The sequence below is a fragment of the Procambarus clarkii genome, chromosome 38, assembly GCF_040958095.1.
Source record: "Procambarus clarkii isolate CNS0578487 chromosome 38, FALCON_Pclarkii_2.0, whole genome shotgun sequence".
In the NCBI taxonomy this organism is placed as follows: Eukaryota; Metazoa; Arthropoda; class Malacostraca; order Decapoda; family Cambaridae; genus Procambarus; species Procambarus clarkii.
In genome coordinates, this window is record NC_091187.1 from 9,661,463 (window position 1) to 9,686,462 (window position 25,000).

Genomic DNA, 25,000 nt, shown 5'->3' on the forward strand with positions numbered 1-25,000 from the left:
GTTCCACTTCCCCCCCTGCCGACGCTGTACTCATTATTATTGTTCCACTTCCCCCCCTGCCGACGCTGTACTCATTATTATTGTTCCACTTCCCCCCCTGCCGACGCTGTACTCATTATTATTGTTCCACTTCCCCCCCAGCCGACGCTGTACTCATTATTATTGTTCCACTTCCCCCCCTGCCGACGCTGTACTCATTATTATTGTTCCACTTCCCCCCCAGCCGACGCTGTACTCATTATTATTGTTCCACTTCCCCCCCTGCCGACGCTGTACTCATTATTATTGTTCCACTTCCCCCCCTGTTGACGCTGTACTCATTATTATTGTTCCACTTACCCCCCTGCCGACGCTGTACTCATTGTTATTGTTCCACTTCCCCCCCTGCCGACGCTGTACTCATTATTATTGTTCCACTTCCCCCCCTGCCGACGCTGTACTCATTATTATTGTTCCACTTCCCCCCCTGCCGACGCTGTACTCATTATTATTGTTCCACTTCCCCCCCTGCCGACGCTGTACTCATTATTATTGTTCCACTTCCCCCCTGCCGACGCTGTACTCATTATTATTGTTCCACTTCCCCCCCTGCCGACGCTGTACTCATTGTTATTGTTCCACTTCCCCCCCTGCCGACGCTGTACTCATTATTATTGTTCCACTTCCCCCCCTGCCGACGCTGTACTCATTATTATTGTTCCACTTCCCCCCCTGCCGACGCTGTACTCATTATTATTGTTCCACTTCCCCCCCTGCCGACGCTGTACTCATTGTTATTGTTCCACTTCCCCCCCTGCCGACGCTGTACTCATTATTATTGTTCCACTTCCCCCCCTGCCGACGCTGTACTCATTGTTATTGTTCCACTTCCCCCCCTGCCGACGCTGTACTCATTATTATTGTTCCACTTCCCCCCCTGCCGACGCTGTACTCATTGTTATTGATCCACTTCCCCCCCTGCCGACGCTGTACTTATTATTATTGTTCCACTTCCCCCCCTGCCCGCAGAGACAGACGAGGACGTGTCCCTTGTACAGGTGAGACAGATAGTTGGCACCTGTCACGTCGCCCTCACTGACTGTCAGGCTGACGACGGCTGCTCTAGGTAAGTCTCCCCTGTCATGCCCCCCACTGTGGGGGGTGGCGCTCCTATTGTGACTGTGGGTTGTAGACGCGCGTCCTAGGACCCACTGTGGGGTGTAAGCGCGCGTCCTAGGACCCACTGTGGGTTGTAAGCGCGCGTCCTAGGACCCACTGTGGGGTGTAGACGCGCGTCCTAGGACACACTGTGGGTTGAGGACCTGGGGGACACACTGTGGGTTGAGGACCTGGGGGACACACTATGGGTTGAGGACCTGGGGGACACACTGTGGGTTGAGGACCTGGGGGACACACTGTGGGTTGAGGACCTGGGGGACACACTGTGGGTTGAGGACCTGGGGGACACACTGTGGGTTGAGGACCTGGGGGACACACTGTGGGTTAAGGACCTAGGGGACACACTGTGGGTTGAGGACCTGGGGGACACACTGTGGGTTGAGGACCTGGGGGACACACTGTGGGTTGAGGACCTGGGGGACACACTGTGGGTTGATGACCTGGGGGACACACTGTGGGTTGAGGACCTGGGGGACACACTGTGGGTTGAGGACCTGGGGGACACACTGTGGGTTAAGGACCTGGGGGACACACTGTGGGTTGAGGACCTGGGGGACACACTGTGGGTTGAGGACCTGGGGGACACACTGTGGGTTAAGGACCTGGGGGACACACTGTGGGTTGAGGACCTGGGGGACACACTGTGGGTTGAGGACCTGGGGGACACACTGTGGGTTAAGGACCTGGGGGACACACTGTGGGTTGAGGACCTGGGGGACACACTGTGGGTTGAGGACCTGGGGGACACACTGTGGGTTGAGGACCTGGGGGACACACTGTGGGTTGAGGACCTGGGGGACACACTGTGGGTTGAGGACCTGGGGGACACACTGTGGGTTGAGGACCTGGGGGACACACTGTGGGTTGAGGACCTGGGGGACACACTGTGGGTTAAGGACCTGGGGGACACACTGTGGGTTGAGGACCTGGGGGACACACTGTGGGTTGAGGACACGCGTCCCAGGACTAAACTTGTATAATTTCAATTGCGAATTAAAATGCATATATATATATATATATATATATACAGAATTATCAACATCTTCAGCCATTTTCCTTTTGGTTTGGCGCCGTTGACAGCCATCTGAAGGCCGTGACTGGGCACTGTGCCTCCTACTGCCACCAGGACGCCTGCAGGAGTGCCATACAGGACCTGTACAAGCACCTGAAGGAGGCCAACTTGGAGCTGGCACTCAGAATGGCACTCTGTGTCTGTAGGTACGTGGCGCCTCCCTTAGACTAGATGGTTCCTCAAGTTGCAATTCACATCAGTTGCATTTGATGCGATTCTAACACCTGTTAGATGTGTTTTGTTAGACCTATTGGGTTAGAACCCGTTACATTTGCAATTTTTTTGGTTATTAGTAGTTCCACTTCCCCCCCCCCCCTGGCGACGCCGTACTCATTGTTATTGTTCCACTTCCCCCCCCCCCCCTGGCGACGCCGTACTCATTGTTATTGTTCCACTTCCCCCCCTGGCGACGCCGTACTCATTGTTATTGTTCCACTCCCCCCCCCCTGGCGACGCCGTACTCATTGTTATTGTTCCACTTCCCCCCCCCCCCTGGCGACGCCGTACTCATTGTTATTGTTCCATTTCCCCCCCCCTGGCGACGCCGTACTCATTGTTATTGTTCCATTTCCACCCCTGGCGACGCCGTACTCATTGTTATTGTTCCATTTCCCCCCCTGCCGACGCTGTACTCATTGTTATTGTTCCACTTCCCCCCCCTGCCCGTTAACACAATTTCTTAACATAGTTTGAAGACACTGTTAGCGACACATGTTCTCGACATAATATGTAGAGCTTCAAACAGCCCTTCGTAACCCAAATTAACGTAGTGTATTATAGGGATATAATAGGTTGCTATTTGTCTATTACATATTATATATGCCTATTATAGGCCATAATAGGCATATAATAGGCATATTATAGCCTGGGATTGGTTGTGTTGGTTGGGTTAGCTGGGTTTGGGCTCAGGTAATCCAACCAAACAATTGAACCACGTGAAGCACTTTACGATACGTTAGGGAAGTGTTCTGGTATAACGGGGGAGGGTTTGTTGAGGCCCACATCTGTCAGACACCTGTGCCACACCTGTACGAGGTTAGTGGCACCGTGGCATTCCGAGACTGTTGGGCATTGTTGGCTCAATGTTGGTGGTTGGTTACTCTCTCTCTCTCTGTCTCTCTCTCTCTCTCTCTCTCTCTCTCTCTCTCTCTCTCTCTCTCTCTCTCTCTCTCTCTCTCTCTCTCTCTCTCTCTCTCTCTCTCTCTCTAGCTTTCTTTCTCTCTCTGTCTCTCTCTCTAGCTTTCTTTCTCTCTCTGTCTCTCTCTCTCTAGCTTTCTTTCTCTCTCTGTCTCTCTCTCTCTCTAGCTTTCTTTCTCTCTCTGTCTCTGTCTCTGTCTCTCTCTCTCTCTCTCTCTCTCTCTCTCTCTCTCTCTCTCTCTCTCTCTCTCTCTCTCTCTCTCTCTCTCTCTCTCTCTCTCTCTCTCTCTCTCTCTCTCTCTCTCTCTCCTCCCCCCTCTCTGCCCCCCTCCCCCTCCCCCCCTCCCCCCTGGAGGAGCCCAAGTGCTTACAATCAATATCTGTGTCACTCAAAACCAAAAAATGAACCAAATAAAACACAAAACTGAAAATACATTTCTGGCACAACCCGCCGGCGACAATGACCGCCCATCATTACAACTCCCTCCGCCTATCATAACTTGCGTAATAACCATCCATCGCTCGGTGGAACAACGAAGAAAAATGGAAAAATTTAACCCACGCATTTTTTTGGGGGAAAAGTTTCTATGATTGCAATAACTTGAGTGAACAAATTGATGTTTTGTCTCATTTTACACTACTGACACTTCCCTCTGGGGCCGAGCAGAGGTGTGGCCCAGCAGACACCTTCCCCTTGGTGCTGAGCAGAGGTGTGGCCCAGCAGACACCTTCCCCCTGGTGCTGAGCAGAGGTGTAGCCCAGCAGACACCTTCCCCTTGTTGCTGAGCAGAGGTGTGGCCCAGCAGACACCTTCCCCTTGGTGCTGAGCAGAGGTGTGGCCCAGCAGACACCTTCCCCTTGTTGCTGAGCAGAAGTGTGGCCCAGCAGACACCTTCCCCTTGGTGTTGAGCAGAGGTGTGGCCCAGCAGACACCTTCCCCTTGGTGTTGAGCAGAGGTGTGGCCCAGCAGACACCTTCCCCTTGGTGTTGAGCAGAGGTGTGGCCCAGCAGACACCTTCCCCTTGGTGTTGAGCAGAGGTGTGGCCCAGCAGACACCTTCACCTGGCGCTGAGCAGAGGTGTGGCCCAGTAGACACCTTCCCCCTGGTGCTGAGCAGAGGTGTAGCCCAGCAGACACCTTCCCCCTGGTGCTGAGCAGACGTGGGGGCCAGCAGACACCTTCCCCTTGGTGCTGAGCAGAGGTGGCCCAGCAGACACCTCCCCCTGGTGCTGAGCAGAGGTGTGGCCTAGCAGACACCTTCCCCTTGGTGCTGAGCAGAGGTGTGGCCTAGCAGACACCTCCCCCCTGGTGCTGAGCAGAGGTGTGGCCTAGCAGACACCTTCCCCCTCTGAGCCTGAGCAGAGGTGTGGCCCAGCAGACACCTTCACCTGGTGCTGAGCAGAGGTGTGGCCCAGTAGACACCTCCCCTTGGTGTTGAGCAGATGTGTGGCCCAGCAGACACCTTCACCAGGTGCTGAGCAGAGGTGTGATCAGCAGACATCTCCCCTTGGTGTTGAGCAGATGTGTGGCCCAGCAGACACCTTCCCTTCTGGTGCTGAGCAGAGGTGTGGCCTAGCAGACACCTTCCCCATGGTGCTGAGCAGACGTGTGGGCCAGCAGACACCTTCCCCATGGTGCTGAGCAGACGTGTGGGCCAGCAGACACCTCCCCCTGGTGCTGAGCAGAGGTGGGGTCAGCAGATACCTTCCCCCTGGTGCTGAGCAGACGTGTGGGCCAGCAGACGTCTCCCCCTCTGGGCCTGAGCAGACGTGTGGGCCAGCAGACACCTTCCCCTTATCTTTAGGATAAATGATATCTTTAGATACTCTTCTACAGATATCTATAGATACTCATCTCACTGATCTAGTATCATACACAGAGTTACCAAAGCTGTATTGTATAATTTTTTTTAATTTATTCCCTTTTCATGTATATGTATATCCATATGTTTAAAATATGTATTAGTATTGATCAATTTCTCATTGTGCCAAGATTTCAATCTACAGCCATTGCTATTAATCCCTATTACAACATTCCTACCCCATTAAGCTATTGTGAGGAACTGTTCCCATTTTGCTATTTAAATCCCCCAATTACAAATCTCTATCTAAAAATTGTACTTATAATATTTCCTTGTCATTTCCACTTCTGTTATCTTACGGCGGATATCAAATAATCACGATATTTAGGCTTTCAAACGTGAATGTCACTTCAAAACACTCTAATGGCGATTAGATATCAAGTTATCCATTAGATACGACAGTTATGACGATTAGGTACGACACTTTAAAATATTTTTAAGGGTATACACCTTTAATTTTTCAAATTTTATCTCACTTCTGTTTTGTAACTGAAACTCTTCTTTACCGGAGTTTCCCTCTTGAAAAATGTATGTCACATACAGCTGCAGTTCCTGATTTATTCCTCTCACATTCCACAAAGCCCGGCTGAGGTTTCTGGGACGTAAACAAAGGCTCTGCCTTCAAGGTAGGCTTTGGGGATATCACCTTTGAGAAATGGGGAAGCCTCGCGTCTCTAAATGGCATATAACTTATTTTAGGAGGTTATTTTGGGCTGTCTGGTGGCTTGCTGTGGTAGTGTGGTGGTCGGTGGGGTGTACACCAGTCACCTGGGTTGTGGTAGCTTGTGGTTGATGGTGTTTTTGCAGTTTATAATGCCCTGATTTCCCGCTTTTTGTAGTGTTTACATATTGGTTTGGTTGTGGTTCTGGTGCCAGATTCACGATGCAGTTGGGGCTAGCCTCTCTATTGGGGCTAGCCTCACTCTCTGTCTGTCTGTCTGTCTGTCTGTCTGTCTGTCTGTCTGTCTGTCTGTCTGTCTGTCTGTCTGTCTGTCTGTCTGTCTATCTGTCTGTCTGTCTGTCTGTCTCTCTCTCTCTCTCTCTCTCTCTCTCTCTCTCTCTCTCTCTCTCTCTCTCTCTCTCTCTCTCTCTCTCTCTCTCTCTCTCTCTCTCTCTCTCTCTCTCTCTGTCTCTCTCCCTCTCTCTCTCTCTGTCTCTGTCTGTCTGTCTGTCTGTCTGTCTGTCTATCTGTCTGTCTGTCTGTCTGTCTGTCTGTCTGTCTGTCTGTCTGTCTGTCTGTCTGTCTGTCTGTCTGTCTGTCTGTCTGTCTGTCTGTCTTTCTCTCTCTCTCTCTCTCTCTCTCTCTCTGTCTCTCTCTCTGTCTCTCTCTGTCTCTCTCTGTCTCTCTCCCTCTCTCTCTCTCACTCTGTCTGTCTGTCTGTCTGTCTGTCTGTCTGTCTGTCTGTCTGTCTGTCTGTCTGTCTGTCTCTGTCTCTGTCTCTGTCTCTGTCTCTCTGTTCTCTCTCTCTCTCTCTCTCTCTCTCTCTCTCTCTCTCTCTCTCTCTCTCTCTCTCTCTCTCTCTCTCTCTCTCTCTCTCTCTCTCTCTCTCTCTCTCTCTCTCTCTCTCTCTCTCTCTCTCTCTCTCTCTCTCTCTCTCTCTCTCTCTCTCTCTCTCTCTCTCTCTCTCTCTCACTCTCTCTCTCTCTTCTAGTAACGTCAGGTCTAGTTCCTTCAGTCTGTCATCATATCCCAGCCCTCACAATTCAGGGACGAGTCTAGACGCAAACACTTCAACCTTCTCTAACTTTCTTGATTGGTTACTGAAGGCTGGGGTTCCAAGACTGGGCGGCATACTCTTGAGCATAGTCTCACACAGGGCTCACACAGTAGTAACAACATGCTTGAACACAGTAAGGACAGGATAAACAACTGCTCTCACAACATTAACGCGTGAAGGATGTCGCGTAGGCTTGAATGTGACGGAAGAATTGTTTCAACAGGAGAGAAGGCGCGGGTGAGGCGAGCCCGTGTGCCAGGGCCCAGGAGCTGATGCACCCGCAGTGTGCCCAGAGGACAGACACGCTGCCTGTCACCCAGTGCCACCATCTGGGACAGGACTGTCGCACCCACAGGCTTTGCAGGTGAGTGGGTCGGGGTTCCATGCCCGGTGTTGGTTGGTCAGTCGGTAAGTATGGTTTAGTCCAGAATATTGTCCGGTCTCTGGCCCAACCACTTTGGCTGGACAGTACAGAGCGACGGTCTGGCTTCCTGCAGGTCAGCGTTCAATCCCCGACTATCCACAAGTGGTTGGGCACCATTCCCTTCCCTCCGTCCCATCCCACATCCTTATCCTGACCCCCTTCCCAGTGCTATAGAGTCGTAATGGCTTGGCGCTTTCCCCTGGGGAAACTAAACTTTTCCAGGGGAGACTAAATCACTTTCTCCCCCCCCCCCTTGTCACCAGGCACCAGCTGGGGGTCGAACTTGGTTATCTAACTCACCTTGTCATCACCAGATACCAGCTGGAGCAGTACGAAGTTGGCTGCGCCGCGGACCTGTTTACCGGGATGTCTGCTGGATCAGCAAGTTAGTGTACATTAAGTGCGATGGGCCTATGGAGCACAAGCAGGAGTCGAACCTGGTAATATAACTCACCTTGTCGTCACCAGGTACCAGCTGGAGCAGTACAAAGTGGGCTGCGCCGTGGACCTGTTTACCAGGAAGTGTGCGGGATCAGCAAGTTAATGTTCATTAAGTGCGATGGGCCTATGGACCACAAGCAGGAGTCGAACCTGGTAATCTAACCTTGTCATCACCAGGTACCAGCTGGAGCAGTACGAAGTGGGCTGCGCCGCGGACTTGCTGACCGGGATGTGTGCGGGATCAGCAAATGCGTGTTCGCTGAGCGCGATGGGGCTCTTGGGCACCAGACTACACACGGACTGCGAGTGCAAGAGTGAGGCCGGAGTGCAGGAGATGAACCAGTGTCTCGCCTGGAGGAGGCTGTTGTGGGGCAACCCTTGTGTAGGTATGGTCCTTACAACCCCCCTACAACCCTTCACAACCCCCCTACAACACCCCTACAACCCTTCACAACCCCCCTACAACACCCCTACAACCCTTCACAACCCCCCCTACAACCCTTCACAATCCTTCATAACCCTCCACAATCCTTCACAACCCCTCACAACCCTCACACAACCCTTACACAACCCTCACACAACCCTTCACACAACCCCCACTGGGTATGGCGGGCTTATCATTAATTCATACAGACATACGCATACATGTGAGTGTATATGTATACATATGTATACATAAGTATACATATGTATACATAATTATACATATGTATACATAAGTATACATATAAGTATACATATAAGTATACATATGTATACATAAGTATACCTATGTATACATAAGTATACATATAAGTATACATATGTATACAGTGTGCTAAGTCAGTACATCATGATGAACAATGATGTACTCATAATAACTCATTGTTGACAGTGGAGGCGCAGCTGAGCTACCACTTGAAGGTCGAGGAGGCCGTGGTGGTGGAGGCTCAGCCTTCTACCTCTCCAGATGAGGCCTGGAGGGAGAGTGGAGTGCATGAGTCAGGTGAGGATCCCCGGAGTCTTGAATTATGTATCCTGAATGTTGTCTACTCAGCCGTCAGGCCCTGGTGGCCCTATTAGCTGACAGAACTGGTTTGGTTAATGTGTTGGTGGTTGGGGCTTGCAGATGAATGGGTGACGCAACGGGTGGCCCCCCTACCTGAAGGGGGGGCATACGACACCGAGGACGATTTCGATTCGACATCAGCCGTCGAACTGATAGACTTCGACGGGACGCTGGTCCAAGCGCGGCAGGAAGCCAGTACCCCAAGGACCCCCTCTTCCACTCTCCAGTCCACCACAACCACCACAACCACAACCACCACCACAACCAGCACTACAACCACCTCGCTAACCACAAGACTCCCTGAGAGTAAGTAATTTGATGGTTTATCATGTCTCTAAGATCACTCAAACTGCCCAATTGGAGCCTTAAGTCTATGGTTAACTAGCGGATATTGGTGGGTATGGTGCCCCACTACCACCCACAGGATGGGTATGGTGTCCATATGGAGGAGAAGCTGTTACCCATGCAGCAGATCTATATGGTGGAGAAGCTGTTACCCATGCAGCAGGTCAATATGGAGGAGAAGCTGTTACCCATGCAGCAGGTCTATATGGAGGAGAAGCTGTAACCCATGCAGCAGGTCTATATGGAGAAGCTGTTACCCATGCAGCAGGTCAATATGGGGGAGAAGCTGTTACCCATGCAGCAGGTCTATATGGAGAAGCTGTTACCCATGCAGCAGGTCAATATGGAGGAGAAGCTGTTACCCATGCAGGAGGTCAATATGGAGGAGAAGCTGTTACCCATGCAGCAGGTCTATATGGGGGAGATGCTGTTACCCATGCAGCAGGTCAATATGGAGAAGAAGCTGTTACCCATGCAGCAGGTCTATATGGAGAAGCTGTTACCCATGCAGCAGGTCAATATGGGGGAGAAGCTGTTACCCATGCAGCAGGTCAATATGGAGGAGAAGCTGTTACCCATGCAGCAGGTCTATATGGGGGAGATGCTGTTACCCATGCAGCAGGTCAATATGGGGGAGAAGCTGTTACCCATGCAGCAGGTCAATATGGTGGAGAAGCTGTTACCCATGCAGCAGGTCAATATGGAGGAGAAGCTGTTACCTATGCAGTAGGTCAATATGGAGGAGAAGCTGTTACCTATGCAGGAGGTCTATATGGAGGAGAAGCTGTTACCTATGCAGGAGGTCTATATGGAGGAGAAGCTGTTACCCATGCAGCATGTCAATATGGAGAAGCTGTTACCCATGCAGCAGGTCAATATGGAGGAGAAGCTGTTACCCATGCAGCAGGTCTATATGGAGGAGAAGCTGTTACCCATGCAGCAGGTCTATATGGAGGAGAAGCTGTTACCCATGCAGCAGGTCTATATGGAGGAGAAGCTGTTACCCATGCAGCAGGTCAATATGGAGGAGAAGCTGTTACCCATGCAGCAGGTCAATATGGGGGAGAAGCTGTTACCCATGCAGCAGGTCTATATGGAGAAGCTGTTACCCATGCAGCAGGTCAATATGGGGGAGAAGCTGTTACCCATGCAGCAGGTCAATATAGAGAAGCTGTTACCCATGCAGCAGCATGGGTAACAGCAGCATCTCTCCTTCTCCTAGTGCTATATAGTCATAATGGCTTGGCACTTTCCCCTGATAGCTCACTACCCTTGCCACCCACGCCACCTTAAACTAATGTTGCAAGAGAAGGCTTAATGCAATGTTAATCAATATTCACCCTTCAGGGGCAGTTCTGCAAGGCCACGCACGTCAGCCCTTTGCCAGCTTATGCAGTCGTCAATGTTGCAATGTATCGGAATGATTCGTGGTTAGTTAGTGCGGGTTATTAATGTGGTGGAGTGTTGACGTTAGGCTGATGTTTTGCAGGGTACTGTGAGCTGAAGAGGCGGTGGGAGGCCAGACCTCGTATTATTGAAGAGCACGAGAGTATTAGGGTACGTACCTCTCTCTCTGTCTCTCTCTCCCTCTCTGTCTCTCTCTGTCTCTCTGTCTCTCTCTCTCTCTCTAGAGACGATTGTCTTCCGTGTCGACATCTGCCCACTTGGGGATTGTCAGCCGCAATGATATCAATATATAGGCAAGACATCCTCATCTTTTCATGGCGGCTGAGACTGCGCCAACACCATAATGAAGGAACATATAATGTCTACACACAACACCAGAGATATCCTGACAAGCGACACCCAAATCGTCGACAAGATACAACGACAACAGATTAGACACTGCCGAAGCACTACATATTAAACAATCTCAATAATTTCCAACAGCCATCAAACTTGGGTACATTCTACCATTTTGGCGACACCTAATTTGGGGTCCACGTCACTTCTGCCTTTGAGAATGTTGACGGGCTCAGCGAAATGCATTTCTTAGCGTCAGGCTGTACGTCACTGTAGAATGACATTTGAAGGTGAATTATTCAACCACTTTCTCAATCAAACAATAAGAAATATACGTGGAGGGAGTTACGAGAAAGGGCCAAGCCATTACGACTAAATAGCACTGGGAAGGGGTCAGGATAAGGATTTGGGATGGGACGGTGGAAAGGAATGGTGCCCAACCACTTGTGGATGGTCAGGGATGGAACGCCGACCTGCATGACGCCAGACAGTCGCTCTACCCTCCACCCCCAAGTGGGGATGGGACGGTGGAAAGGAATGGTGCCCAACCACTTGTGGATGGTCGGAGATTGAACGCCGACCTGCATGATGCCAGACCGTCGCTTTACCCTCCACCCCAAGTGGTTGGGCTTGAAATATATAGCGAAGATTGAAATATATAGACACAAATATAGAGAAGATTCGTGCTAAAATCACCCGTTGCTATTATACCGTAATACTGGTGGTGATATATGAAGGTGTTTGATAGTGTGCCTGTCTGTCCACAGTTGTACACAGATGGTGAGAAGGATTGCTCTGAGCTGTGCTTCTGTGAGCGGCATCTCGAGGCCAAGTGTGAGGTGAGTTTACAACCCTCCCCCCCCCCTTCAAGTATGCGGAAAAAAAACACATGTGAAAAAATATAGAATGCTAAACGCGTTTTCGGCTAATTCGCCTTCATCGTAGCAAAATTCTATTCTGCTCCGATGATGGCAAAATGAGCCGAAAACGCGTTTAGCATTTTCTATTTTATTTTTATTTGTGTTGCTTTGACAAACTAACCTATCGACTTGAGAATGGTCCAGGATGGACCGAAACGTTGTCATCCCTTCACCTTCTAGTGTGTGGTCTGGTCAATGCACAAACTAACCTAACCTCCTTAGGCCTTATACATCATATATAAGGCCTAATATAGTACATATGTGAGCTATACTAGACCTAGCAATATCTAACACTGTATTTTAGGTAAATATATTTTCAAATAATTCCTTAATAGTCAGTATACTACTATCTAAAAGCTAAGTAAATACGAATTCTGACTATTGACCATAGTCCCAATAGATACTGTCTAAACAGGAGGATGGCTTGCAATATATGTATATATATATATATATATATATATATATATATATATATATATATATATATATATGACAACAGTGCTGGCTATATTAACCATATAGTGTAAGATTTATATATATATTATATGTTTTCACAGTATTGTGAAGAGCAATCATGATACTAAAACTCATGTTAAAGGAACTAATAGTAAATATTTGCTCGATTCAAATGATTTTTTCAATATACAAGACTCGAGGTAAAGACAGGTGTGTACACACATGCGCAGGGAGTACACATATGGCACACACACCTGCCTTACATAAATTCAGAAACCCAGCAGTCATCACCAGTACATAAATCACCAAACAATGGAAAATAAACATGAAAATACATGTAAATAGCGAGTCATATATGCAAATGACAGGTGTTTACCGGCCCACACATGTGTGTTGCAGGTGTTGGAGTGTGTTGAGAACCTGCCCTGTGAGACGGACTACGCTGTTTACAACCACAAGGCCCCAGCCTACCAGGCCTATCGCGGAGAGTGTATGTGCTACTCCGGAGACTTTATCTGCATGAGACCCCGAGTAGGTGAGTATCTAGAGTGCCAGACTCCGGACACGTGAGTACCTAGAGTGCCAGACCCCGGACAGATGAGTACCTAGAGTGCCTGAGACCGTATGTGTTTATTAGTGAAACACTGTGTGTATTATGTATGATGGTATGTAACCACATACCAACACAAGTTGGGTTTTGTAAGACGGAGGACGATCTTTTACGAGCGGTCATCTGCGGCGGCAACGCCCCTAATCTCACTCACCGACACAACCACATACCAGCACCAGTAACCACATACCGTCACCAGTAACCACATACCAGCACCAGTAACCAGATACCACCACCAGTAGAGTTTTGTAAGACAGAGGACGATCTTTTACGAGCGGTTACTCGGGGCAGCGCTGTCAACGCCCTAATCCCTACTCACCAACACAACCACATACCACCCCAAGTATCCACATACTGTACCCAGTAACCACCACATACCGTCACCAGTAACCACATACCAGCCCATGTTCTCCCGGCAGAAGAGTACCAGCTGCCGACGGGACTGTTCCTGCTGGTAGGGTTCAGTAGGACGGAGGAAGACCTTCTGCGGGCGGTCACCCGGGGCGGCGCCGTCGACGCCCTGATCCCACTCCAGAGGATCGTCAGTACGATCTCCTCCGACATGGGCGTGAGTCCATACCACTCTGTGTGTAGTCTTTTGTTTCTTATTTTTGGTCTGATTCCCGTATTTTTGGGTCTCTCCTTTGCTTATTTTGCTCTCTAGTTATCTTATTTTTGGTCTCTCATTCTCTTATTTTGTCTCTCATTCTTTTATTTTGTCTCTCATTCTCTTATTTTGTGTTGTGTTGTCACCTCTTGTGGTGCATTCTAAAATCTGGAGAATAATTACAGGGCCATTCTAAAGTATTTTAGAATGCCCTGTAATTTTAGAGTGAAGTTCAGCTCTAAACATAATTAATTAGAAATCTACAGAAGTTCATTAAATTATATATATAATTACATCTAAATTATCTTGGACTATATTTTTAATAAATATTTATTATATAAACAATAATTATAAAATAAATAAATTGTTAATTATCACGTCAGATCATTCTTGCTGAAACTGCCAATTAACATGATTTTTATATATTGTTACATGACGTAAATCATCAAATTCAACAGCTATTTTATGATGAATATTGCGATGAGGTATTCCAATTATATCCATTATTCAAGGCTTAATTATTGGAAAAATATTGTTAACTTTGTTTAAGACATTCCAAAGGGTTAAAGTATTTTTTCCCAAAGGGTTAAAGTATATATATTAAAGCATATATTAGCATATTTTGGTAGCAGTCTCTCTTGTAAACATATGTTGTTAAATATGACCGAAAAAGTAAGATTAATAATTCTAACACGAATTTTCTCAATATTTCTTATGTTTCTTTTTACTGTCGATGGTTTTATTCCTAGTCTGACGCGACGCTCGAACGCGTTTCGTAATAACTTACGAATAACGTAATAACTAAAGCTTATATATAAAGTGTATATTGAGCTTGTTGGTGAGTACTCTCAGACTTGTATTACTCACAATTGGTCAATTATCTTACTCATCTGTGGGAGAAAAGTACTCACAGGAGTATAAATATTGTAGGATTAAACTCATCAACAAATTATAAAAATCATGGATAGTTTCATGTGCCTGGAAATAAAATTATATACAAATGATGATTATATACCATATAAAAATTAAAAAAATTAAAAAAAATTAAATATATAAAAAATATATCAAAATTATATACTAAGTTAACAATTTTTAGCTGTTGTTATTCACTGGTTCTCTCATTATATTTATTAACATTAAATTCTGCTGTTCCATTCATGTTTTAAACACGAATTACTTTTATTTATTTAAATATAATCATAAAAATAATAATAATCTATCACATTATGACAGAAACTCTATGTTTAAAGAACGAAGAAGTTGTTCATTCTTAGCTAATATGTTCACTAACTTCCACTCCCTTAATCCCGCACTGGTTGGGCACCATTCCTTTCCGCCGTCCCGCCCCAAATGCTTATCTCGATTTCCCAGCGCTATAGAGCCTTAATGGCTTAGTGTTTTGTGCTGATAGTTGCCTGTACCTCAGGGTCCTCACAGAAGTCTTATCTCCATAGGAGGAGTGCCGTCTGGAGCTCTACCAACACACAACGGATAATTTAGTGCTCCAAGTCCGCCATTACCAAATTTCTTCGGGCGTTGGGAACCATAACTACACCCTATACATGTTCCAGGAGGAGAGGGTGAGTTGTTTGTCCCTGGTTGTCTCGGTTCGAATCCTTCAGGGGGTGAGGAGTTGTCGGTTATTATATATGTATATATGCAATAATGATCACAAAAACACTGATCCAGTTATGCGGAAAAACTACATGTGAAAAATAGATAATGCTAGACGCGTTTTCGGCTGAATTCGCCTTCATCAGAGCAAAATAGATTGATTCTATTTTGCTCTGATGAAGGCGTATTGAGCCGAAAATTCGATTACCCTTGTCCTATCTACAATGAGTGAGCGACTAATCGATTAACCTTGCCCTATCTACAATGAGTGAGCGACTAATCAATTAACCTTGTCCTATCGTGAGTGAGCGACTAATCGATTAATCTTGTCCTATCTAGAGTGAGTGAGTGACTAATCGATTAACCTTGTCCTATCTAGAGTAAGCGAGCGACTAATCGATTAACCTTGTCCTATCTAGAGTGAGTGAGTGACTAATCGATTAACCTTGTCCTATCTAGAGTAAGCGAGCGACTAATCGATTAACCTTGTCCTATCTAGAGTGAGCGAGCGACTAATCGATTAACCTTGTCCTATCTAGAGTGAGTGAGTGACTAATCGATTAACCTTGTCCTATCTAGAGTGAGCGAGCGACTAATCGATTAACCTTGTCCTATCTAGAGTGAGCAAGCGACTAATCGATTAACCTTGTCCTATCTAGAGTGAGCGAGCGACTAATCGATTAACCTTGTCCTATCTAGAGTGAGCGAGCGACTAATCGATTAACCTTGTCCTATCTAGAGTGAGTGAGTGACTAATCGATTAACCTTGTCCTATCTAGAGTGAGCGAGCGACTAATCGATTAACCTTGTCCTATCTAGAGTGAGCGAGCGACTAATCGATTAACCTTGTCCTATCTAGAGTCAGCGAGCGACTAATCGATTAACCTTGTCCTATCTAGAGTGAGCGAGCGACTAATCGATTAACCTTGTCCTATCTAGAGTGAGCGAGCGACTAATCGATTAACCTTGTCCTATCTAGAGTGAGCGAGCGACTAATCGATTAACCTTGTCCCATCTAGAGTGAGCGAGCGACTAATCGATTAACCTTGTCCTATCTAGAGTGAGCGAGCGACTAATCGATTAACCTTGTCCCATCTAGAGTGAGCGAGCGACTAATCGATTAACCTTGTCCTATCTAGAGTGAGCGAGCGACTAATCGATTAACCTTGTCCTATCTAGAGTGAGTGAGCGACTAATCGATTAACCTTGTCCTATCTAGAGTGAGCGAGCGACTAATCGATTAACTTTGTCCTATCTAGAGTGAGCGAGTGACTAATCGATTAATCTTGTCCCATCTAGAGTGAGCGAGCGACTAATCGATTAACTTTGTCCTATCTAGAGTGAGCGAGTGACTAATCGATTAACTTTGTCCTATCTAGAGTGAGCGAGCGACTAATCGATTAACTTTGTCCTATCTAGAGTGAGCGAGTGACTAATCGATTAACTTTGTCCTATCTAGAGTGAGCGAGTGACTAATCGATTAACCTTAAAATCGATTAAACGATCGATTAACCTTAAATCGATTAGGGAGCCGGTCGGCCGAGCGGACAGCACACTGGACTTGTGATCCTGTGGTCCTGGGTTCGATCCCAGGCGCCGGCGAGAAACAATGGGCAGAGTTTCTTTCACCCTATGCCCCTGTTACCTAGCAGTAAAATAGGTACCTGGGTGTTAGTCAGCTGTCACGGGCTGCTTCCTGAGGGTGGAGGCCTGGTCGAGGAGCGGACCGCGGGAACACTAAAGCCCCGAAATCATCTCAAGATAACCTCAAGATAACCTTGTCCTATCTAGAGTGAGTTAGCGACTAATCGATTAATCTCCCCCATCACAGACCCGCTGCGAGAAGCCGGTCCAGCTAGTGGCTCAGATGATCAACAGACGCGACCCCAAGATCCACCACGACGTTCGACTCTCACTCTACGTCCTGGCCGAAGTCGTCGACACGGTTCCGAACCCAAAACAGCCGGGATCAGGCAGGCCCTCGCCCCTGGCCGCGGGCGTGTGGGCATGTTGGTGGGCGTGGGCCGTGGCTGTAGCCGTGCTGGGGCTTCAAGGAAGCTCCGACATGGTCTTGGAAACCTTGCACGCTGTCTTCGGCTTCTGGAGTCGAAGTTGAGACGAGGTCTTGGAAACCTTGCATGCTGCCTTCGGCATCTGGAGTCGAAGTTGAGTCGAAGTATTCGAAACCTTGCATGCTGTCTTCGGCTTCTGGAGTCGAAGTCTCGTTCAGAACGAGAGCAGTGATTCCATCGGAGAAAGAAAGAATTAGTTCGAGACCTCAAAGGCGTTTAACCTTTGACTTTGAATCATGCTGTAAATATATTGGGGGTCTATTCAAGGTGGTCTGTTTAAACCAGCATGCAATGATGAACCGTTTTATAATGCTCCGTTGCAGTATATGCTGCATGCTGACCTCGTGTTGATGGACCTTAGAAAACAATGTCGTGAAGTGCAAAAACGCGCCATTTTCAGAAGGTTTAAAACGAGTGTCGTAACAGAATTTAAAAAGGTGTTCTCCCTACAAGCTAATGTTGACATTTTATCCCATCAATGTCACTGGACCTTTTAACACATGACCTTGGTGACCCCCCAGGGTCACTTAGGGTGACCCAGGGTCACTTAGGGTGACCTAGGGTGACCCAGGGTCACTTAGGGTGACGTAGGGTGACCCAGGGTCACTTAGGGTGACCTAGGGTGATCCAGGGTCAATTAGGATGACCTAGGGTGACCCAGGGTCACTTAGGGTGACCTAGGGTGACCCAGGAGTCTCCTAGGGTGACCCAGGAGTCTCCTAGGGTGACCCAGGGGGTCTCCTAGGGTGTCCCTGGGTCTCCTAGGGTGACCCAGGAGTCTCCTAGGGTGACCCAGGGACTCCTAGGGTGACCCAGGAGTCTCCTAGGGTGACCCAGGGTCTCCTAGGGTGACCCAGGGTCTCCTAGGGTGACCCAGGAGTCACCTTGGGTGACCCAGGGTCTCCCAGGATGACTCAGGAGTCTCCTAGGGTGACCCAGGGTCTCCTAGGGTGACCCTGTGTCTCCTAGGGTGACCCTGAATTATTTGCCATGCTTGTTCCAACGCAATATATATATATATATATATATATATATATATATATATATATATATATATATATATATATATATATATATATATATATATATACATATATATATATATATATGCGAACAAGCCTGAATGGTCCCCAGGACTATATGCGAATGAAAACTCACACCCCAGAAGTGACTCGAACCCATACTCCCAGAAGCAACGCAACTGGTAACTACAGGGCGCCTTAATCCGCTTGACCATCACGGCCGTCAAAAGGAAGTGATAGCCGAGGCTATTTGAGCCACTTCCCCGACGGCAACTCGGATGGTAATCTTGGGCATAGCATTTCACCAAATCACCTCATTCTTTGGGGCACACGTGAGGAACACAAATGCGAACAAGCCTGAATGGTCCCCAGGACTATATGCGAATGAAAACTCACACCCCAGAAGTGACTCGAACCCATACTCCCAGAAGCAACGCAACTGGTAACTACTGGGCGCCTTAATCCGCTTGACCATCACGGCCGTCAAAAGGAAGTGATAGCCGAGGCTATTTGAGCCACTTCCCCGACGGCAACTCGGATGGTAATCTTGGGCATAGCATTTCACCAAATCACCTCATTCTTTGGGGCACACGTGAGGAACACAAATGCGAACAAGCCTGAATGGTCCCCAGGACTATATGCGAATGAAAACTCACACCCCAGAAGTGACTCGAACCCATACTCCCAGAAGCAACGCAACTGGTAACTACAGGGCGCCTTAATCCGCTTGACCATCACGGCCGTCATGAGGTGATTTGGTGAAATGCTATGCCCAAGATTACCATCCGAGTTGCCGTCGGGGAAGTGGCTCAAATAGCCTCGGCTATCACTTCCTTTTGACGGCCGTGATGGTCAAGCGGATTAAGGCGCCCTGTAGTTACCAGTTGCGTTGCTTCTGGGAGTATGGGTTCGAGTCACTTCTGGGGTGTGAGTTTTCATTCGCATATAGTCCTGGGGACCATTCAGGCTTGTTCGCATTTGTGTTCCTCACGTGTGCCCCAAAGAATGAGGTGATTTGGTGAAATGCTATGCCCAAGATTACCATCCGAGTTGCCGTCGGGGAAGTGGCTCAAATAGCCTCGGCTATCACTTCCTTTTGACGGCCGTGATGGTCAAGCGGATTAAGGCGCCCTGTAGTTACCAGTTGCGTTGCTTCTGGGAGTATGGGTTCGAGTCACTTCTGGGGTGTGAGTTTTCATTCGCATATAGTCCTGGGGACCATTCAGGCTTGTTCGCATTTGTGTTCCTCACGTGTGCCCCAAAGAATGAGGTGATTTGGTGAAATGCTATGCCCAAGATTACCATCCGAGTTGCCGTCGGGGAAGTGGCTCAAATAGCCTCGGCTATCACTTCCTTTTGACGGCCGTGATGGTCAAGCGGATTAAGGCGCCCTGTAGTTACCAGTTGCGTTGCTTCTGGGAGTATGGGTTCGAGTCACTTCTGGGGTGTGAGTTTTCATTCATATATATATATATATATATATATATATATATATATATATATATATATATATATATATATATATATATATATATATACATATATATATATATATATATATATGTATATATATATATATATATATATACATATATATATATATATATATATATATATATATATATATATACATATATATATATATATATATATATATATATATATATATACATATATATATATATATATATATACATATATATATATATATATATATATATATATATATATATATATATATATATATATATATATATATATATATACATATACTTACAAAGCTTGATGTTATAGTGAACATAGATGAACAAGCTTGATAACAAGCAAACCAGGTTGTTCAAACACATATAACCTCCACAGTTACAAGCCAATGTTAGGGATAACATTTCTCAACTGATCATTTTTGGGGAACCTTGATGGATATAACACACACATGTGTCATGTTTATGTGTCTCCGAACACCTGTTATGTTTACCACCTGTTCTGGTAAACACTAGTCAGCTGATGTAAACAATGATCAGCTGATCTGGTGTAAACACTAGTCAGCTGATCTGGTGTAAACACTAGTCAGCTGATCTGGTGTAAACACTAGTCAGCTGATCTGGTGTAAACACTAGTCAGCTGATCTGGTGTAAACACTAGTCAGCTGATCTGGTGTAAACACTAGTCAGCTGATCTGGTGTAAACACTAGTCAGCTGATCTGGTGTAAACACTAGTCAGCTGATCTGGTGTAAACACTAGTCAGCTGATCTGGTGTAAACACTAGTCAGCTGATCTGGTGTAAACACTAGTCAGCTGATCTGGTGTAAACACTAGTCAGCTGATCTGGTGTAAACAATGATCAGCTGATTTGGTAAACAATGATCAGCTGATCTGGTGTAAACATTAGTCAGCTGATCTAGGAAGGTTCAGAGGCGTCACGTGTAGTTCATCATATATGTTTTATAATAAAGTCCACAAAATTAATGTTGCTTTCTTTCCCTTCACAAATAATTAAACCAGATATACCAGCGTCGCCAGTCAGGTAGATATATATATATATATATATATATATATATATATATATATATATATATATATATATATATATATATATATACAAGCAGTCAATAGGTACCTGGGCGTTAGACAGCTGCTGCTTCATTGGGATGTGTAACAAAAAGGTGGAGGCCTGGTTGAGGACCGGGCCGCGGGGACGCTGAGTCCCGAAATCATCTCGAGATAACCTCAAGATAACCTTCAAGATAACCACAAGATAACCCCAAGATAACCCCAAGATATAACCTGGTTGCTGCTCTTGTACAACATTGCCGGAAAAAAAAATCAACAGGGCAAATGAGGAGACCTTCGACAAGCAGCTGGCTTCCTGTCCCCGTCGAGGCTACTAGCATTGTTAGCGGCCTTAAGGTAAATTCAGGTAAATTACGAATTCACATAACCTGAGATATTAAGGCAATACCAGTCACCCAGGCCGTCTCATTACCCAAATCTACCTAAATTTACCCAAAGTTATCTAAATCTACCCAAAGCTACCTAAAGCTACCCAAATCTACTCAAAGCTACCCAACACTTTATAGCATTACGTAAATAATGAATAAATATGATATATTTACTCACTATAACGTTGGTGCTAAAAGTAGAACACGAAAAAATACAAATTTTTACTCCGAAATAATATACGTTTATAACGAAATTAGACGAAAGTATTAAGTGGCATGAGAGGCCATAGGAAGTCGTCGATCCAAGCGACAATGTTGTGGAGCGACTTATCCAAGATATATTGTTGGCTACAGGTTATATTTAGGTTAGGTTTGGATAGATTAGGTTAAGGGGTTTGTTAGGTTAGGTTTTGTTAGGATGGTTAGGTTAGGTAGGTACAGGAGGCTCATATGGCAGCAAATACTCTTTAGGAAACAATGTGTCTGGGATAAGTCGCTCCACTACCCGGAGCCGGTCCGTCTAATTACCACAAGCTACCACAAACTTCACAAAGCTTCCTGGCAGTACGTTAGTAATGAATAAATATGATATATTTACTCATTATAATGTTGGTGATGAATGTACAACACGAAAAAACATAATTTTAATCTGAAAAAGTATCTTTTTATAAAGAAATTAGACGAGAAATAAAAAGCTGGTGACGCCAAATCAAGTCGACGATCCAAGCTTCGGTTAGGTTAGGTTTGGTTTGGTTAAGTTAGGTTAGGTTAGTTTAGGTTAGGTTAGGTTAGGTCAGCCTAACCTAACATATATTTATTCATTAATAACGTATTGCCAGGAAGCTTTCTGAAGCTTGTGGTAGCTTGTGGTAATTAGCCGGACCCGATACTGGAGATCTGTGGAGGTGCAACTGCACCCTGCGTGACAGGAGATGTCTCCCGTGAGGGGTCCATAGAATTACCCAAGTCGGCCCAAATCAGGCCAAAACTACCCAAATCGTCCTAGCATTACGTAAGTAATGAAGAAATATGGTATATTTACTTACTATAATGTTGGTGCTACACGTAGAACATGATCAAACCTATTTTTACTCTGAAATAATCTAATTTCATAACGAAATGAGACGTAAATATGTGAGAGGTGACGCCATAGGAAGTCGACGGTCCAAGCGACAATTGTGTGGAGCGACTTATCCAAGATATATGGTCGCCTGGAGAGTGTTTGCTGCCATAACAGCCTCCTGTACACAGTGATCCAGTCGTCGTATTTCATGGCTCAAATTGTCGCAAATTTAATTGGTAATATTAACAAGTAGAATGTGTATTTATAATAATATTTTTCATAAACAGCCACAAAATATTTAATATTTATTAAAAAAAAGTGTCTGGAAGTTAAATCAATTCCACATGACAATAAATTTGTTATATAGATACTAGCGTTATTCGTTGGTATGCGTTCGCTATTTAAACTACTCCAGTCCTTTTCGTTCATAGAACACCGAACCCTACACGCTCTCTGATATATTGCTTAATTAACAAATATTCACAAATAAAGATTATATTTATATATGTTATCAGAAAGGCAGATATAAAATAGTTTGTGTTAATGCATCACAGAGATTATACCTTATTAGAGAGGAAAAATATTCATATTTTAAACAAGGCTTCTTGGCCGACGCTCTCCCTTTCGATGGGAACTATGACCTTTTGAAAATCAATGTTAATTGAATCTATATATTGTAAAAAACGAAGTTTTTTATGTCATCAGAAAGACATATAAGCTGCATGTTAATACTTTGGTATAAATATAACTGAAGTGAAAGTGAAGATATATGCCTTTTTATAGTTACTTGATGGCTCGCTCAGGGAGGTTATCTTGAGGTTATCTTGAGATGATTTCGGGGCTTTTTAGTGTCCCCGCGGCCCGGTCCTCGACCAGGCCTCCACCCCCAGGAAGCAGCCCGTGACAGCTGACTAACTCCCAGGTACCTATTTACTGCTAGGTAACAGGGGCATTCAGGGTGAAAGAAACTTTGCCCATTTGCTTCTGCCTCGTGCGGGAATCGAACCCGCGCCACAGAATTACGAATCCTGCGCGCTATCCACCAGGCTACCAGGCCCCCTGGGAGTGTGAAGGCCTGCACACAAGCCAATCAATTTTATAATTAATGTACATATATGCAAAGTAACGTCAAAGGTTTTTATTTCAGAATAAAGACAGATGTAGACGATAATGTAAATACATTTCAAGGAAAACATATCTTAAATGAAAGCAAAGATATGGTCAAATAAATAGGCAATACCACACCATCGCCAGTGTCCGGACACATGAATATTCGCATTAGGTAGGTGAAAGGAAATGTACCCAACCATTTCCATTTACGCGACCAGTTTCCGTTCTTATGTTCTTACTTACATTTATTGAAATTTATCATCATCATCATTTACAGAAATAAATTAACATAAAAATGTAGTAATTTTAATACACAAAACAGAAGTAGATATGTATGTAAATTATGACGCAGGATAGGATCACTATTGCAGAACTATTCGCATACTTTGCGTCATTATATACAGTACTGGAATTTTAAAAAAATCGCGGAATTCAGAGATAACACCATCATTGGTGTCCAAGAAAAGTGTAAGTACTTCATTTATAATGATGTGCTGCCCGAAATCTTAGCGAAGTATCTAAAATTTGCTTACTGTAAGTAATTCCTGCAAATGATTGTAAAGCCGTCGCCCAGTTGGGTGGGTGTGGAGCACATGACTGTTAAGCTGCCGCCCAGTTGGTTGGGTGTGGAGCACATGACTGTAAAGCTGCCGCCCAGTTGGGTGGGTGTGGAGCACATGACTGTTAAGCTGCCGCCCAGTTGGGTGGGTGTGGAGCACATGACTGTTAAGCTGCCGCCCAGTTGGTTGGGTGTGGAGCACATGACTGTAAAGCTGCCGCCCAGTTGGTTGGGTGTGGAGCACATGACTGTAAAGCTGCCGCCCAGTTGGGTGGGTGTGGAGCACATGACTGTTAAGCTGCCGCCCAGTTGGGTGGGTGTGGAGCACATGACTGTAAAGCTGCCGCCCAGTTGGGTGGCTGTGGAGCACATGACTATAAAGCTGCCGCCCAGTTGGGTGGGTGTGGAGCACATGACTGTTAAGCTGCCGCCCAGTTGGGTGGGTGTGGAGCACATGACTGTAAAGCTGCCGCCCAGTTGGGTGGGTGTGGAGCACATGACTGTTAAGCTGCCGCCCAGTTGGGTGGGTGTGGAGCACATGACTGTTAAGCTGCCGCCCAGTTGGGTGGGTGTGGAGCACATGACTATAAAGCTGCCGCCCAGTTGAGTGGGTGTGGAGCACATGACTGTTAAGCTGCCGCCTAGTTGGGTGGGTGTGGAGCACATGACTGTAAAGCTGCCGCCCAGTTGGGTGGGTGTGGAGCACATGACTGTTAAGCTGCCGCCCAGTTGGGTAGGTTTGGAGCACATGACTGTTAAGCTGCCGCCCAGTTGGGTGGGTGTGGAGCACATGACTGTAAAGCTGCCGCCCAGTTGGGTGGGTGTAGAGCAAGACTAGTAATTGGACGACTCGCCATAGATGTAGTGCCTAGTATAGTGACTTGTGAGCCTCTTGTTGAATCACTTGTGATACAAAGATTATTGATGTGTGTATTTGTGTGGGTGATTGAATATGTATGTGAATGTATATGTATGTATATGTATATATGCAATTGACGATCACGAAACAATAATCATTTGTATGCGGAAAATTCCATATTTCATTTCTCTGGATTTACCGCATATGTATATATATGTACA

At 46.1% G+C, this 25,000-nt stretch overlaps 1 protein-coding gene across 3 annotated transcripts in view; it reads left to right on the plus strand.

Moving 5' to 3' along the window:
- The window catches only part of LOC123748482 (uncharacterized), a 129,431-nt gene that overhangs the window by 82,184 nt on the left and 22,247 nt on the right, over positions 1-25,000 (plus strand). For 2 of the 3 annotated variants that reach the window (XR_011230809.1, XR_011230810.1), the window contains exons 8-19: positions 1,009-1,105; positions 2,239-2,376; positions 7,170-7,310; positions 7,989-8,197; positions 8,686-8,796; positions 8,920-9,165; positions 10,694-10,761; positions 11,715-11,786; positions 12,723-12,858; positions 13,353-13,501; positions 14,995-15,120; positions 16,986-18,196. Coding sequence is in view for 1 of the 3 variants with exons in the window: in XM_069337686.1 (XP_069193787.1) it covers positions 1,009-1,105; positions 2,239-2,376; positions 7,170-7,310; positions 7,989-8,197; positions 8,686-8,796; positions 8,920-9,165; positions 10,694-10,761; positions 11,715-11,786; positions 12,723-12,858; positions 13,353-13,501; positions 14,995-15,120; positions 16,986-17,270 (1,778 nt within the window). In the remaining 2 variants the exon portion in view is untranslated. Of the gene's footprint in view, positions 1-1,008; positions 1,106-2,238; positions 2,377-7,169; positions 7,311-7,988; positions 8,198-8,685; positions 8,797-8,919; positions 9,166-10,693; positions 10,762-11,714; positions 11,787-12,722; positions 12,859-13,352; positions 13,502-14,994; positions 15,121-16,985; positions 18,244-25,000 lie in introns of those variants that run through there. The other variant, XM_069337686.1, reaches the window with a different exon arrangement.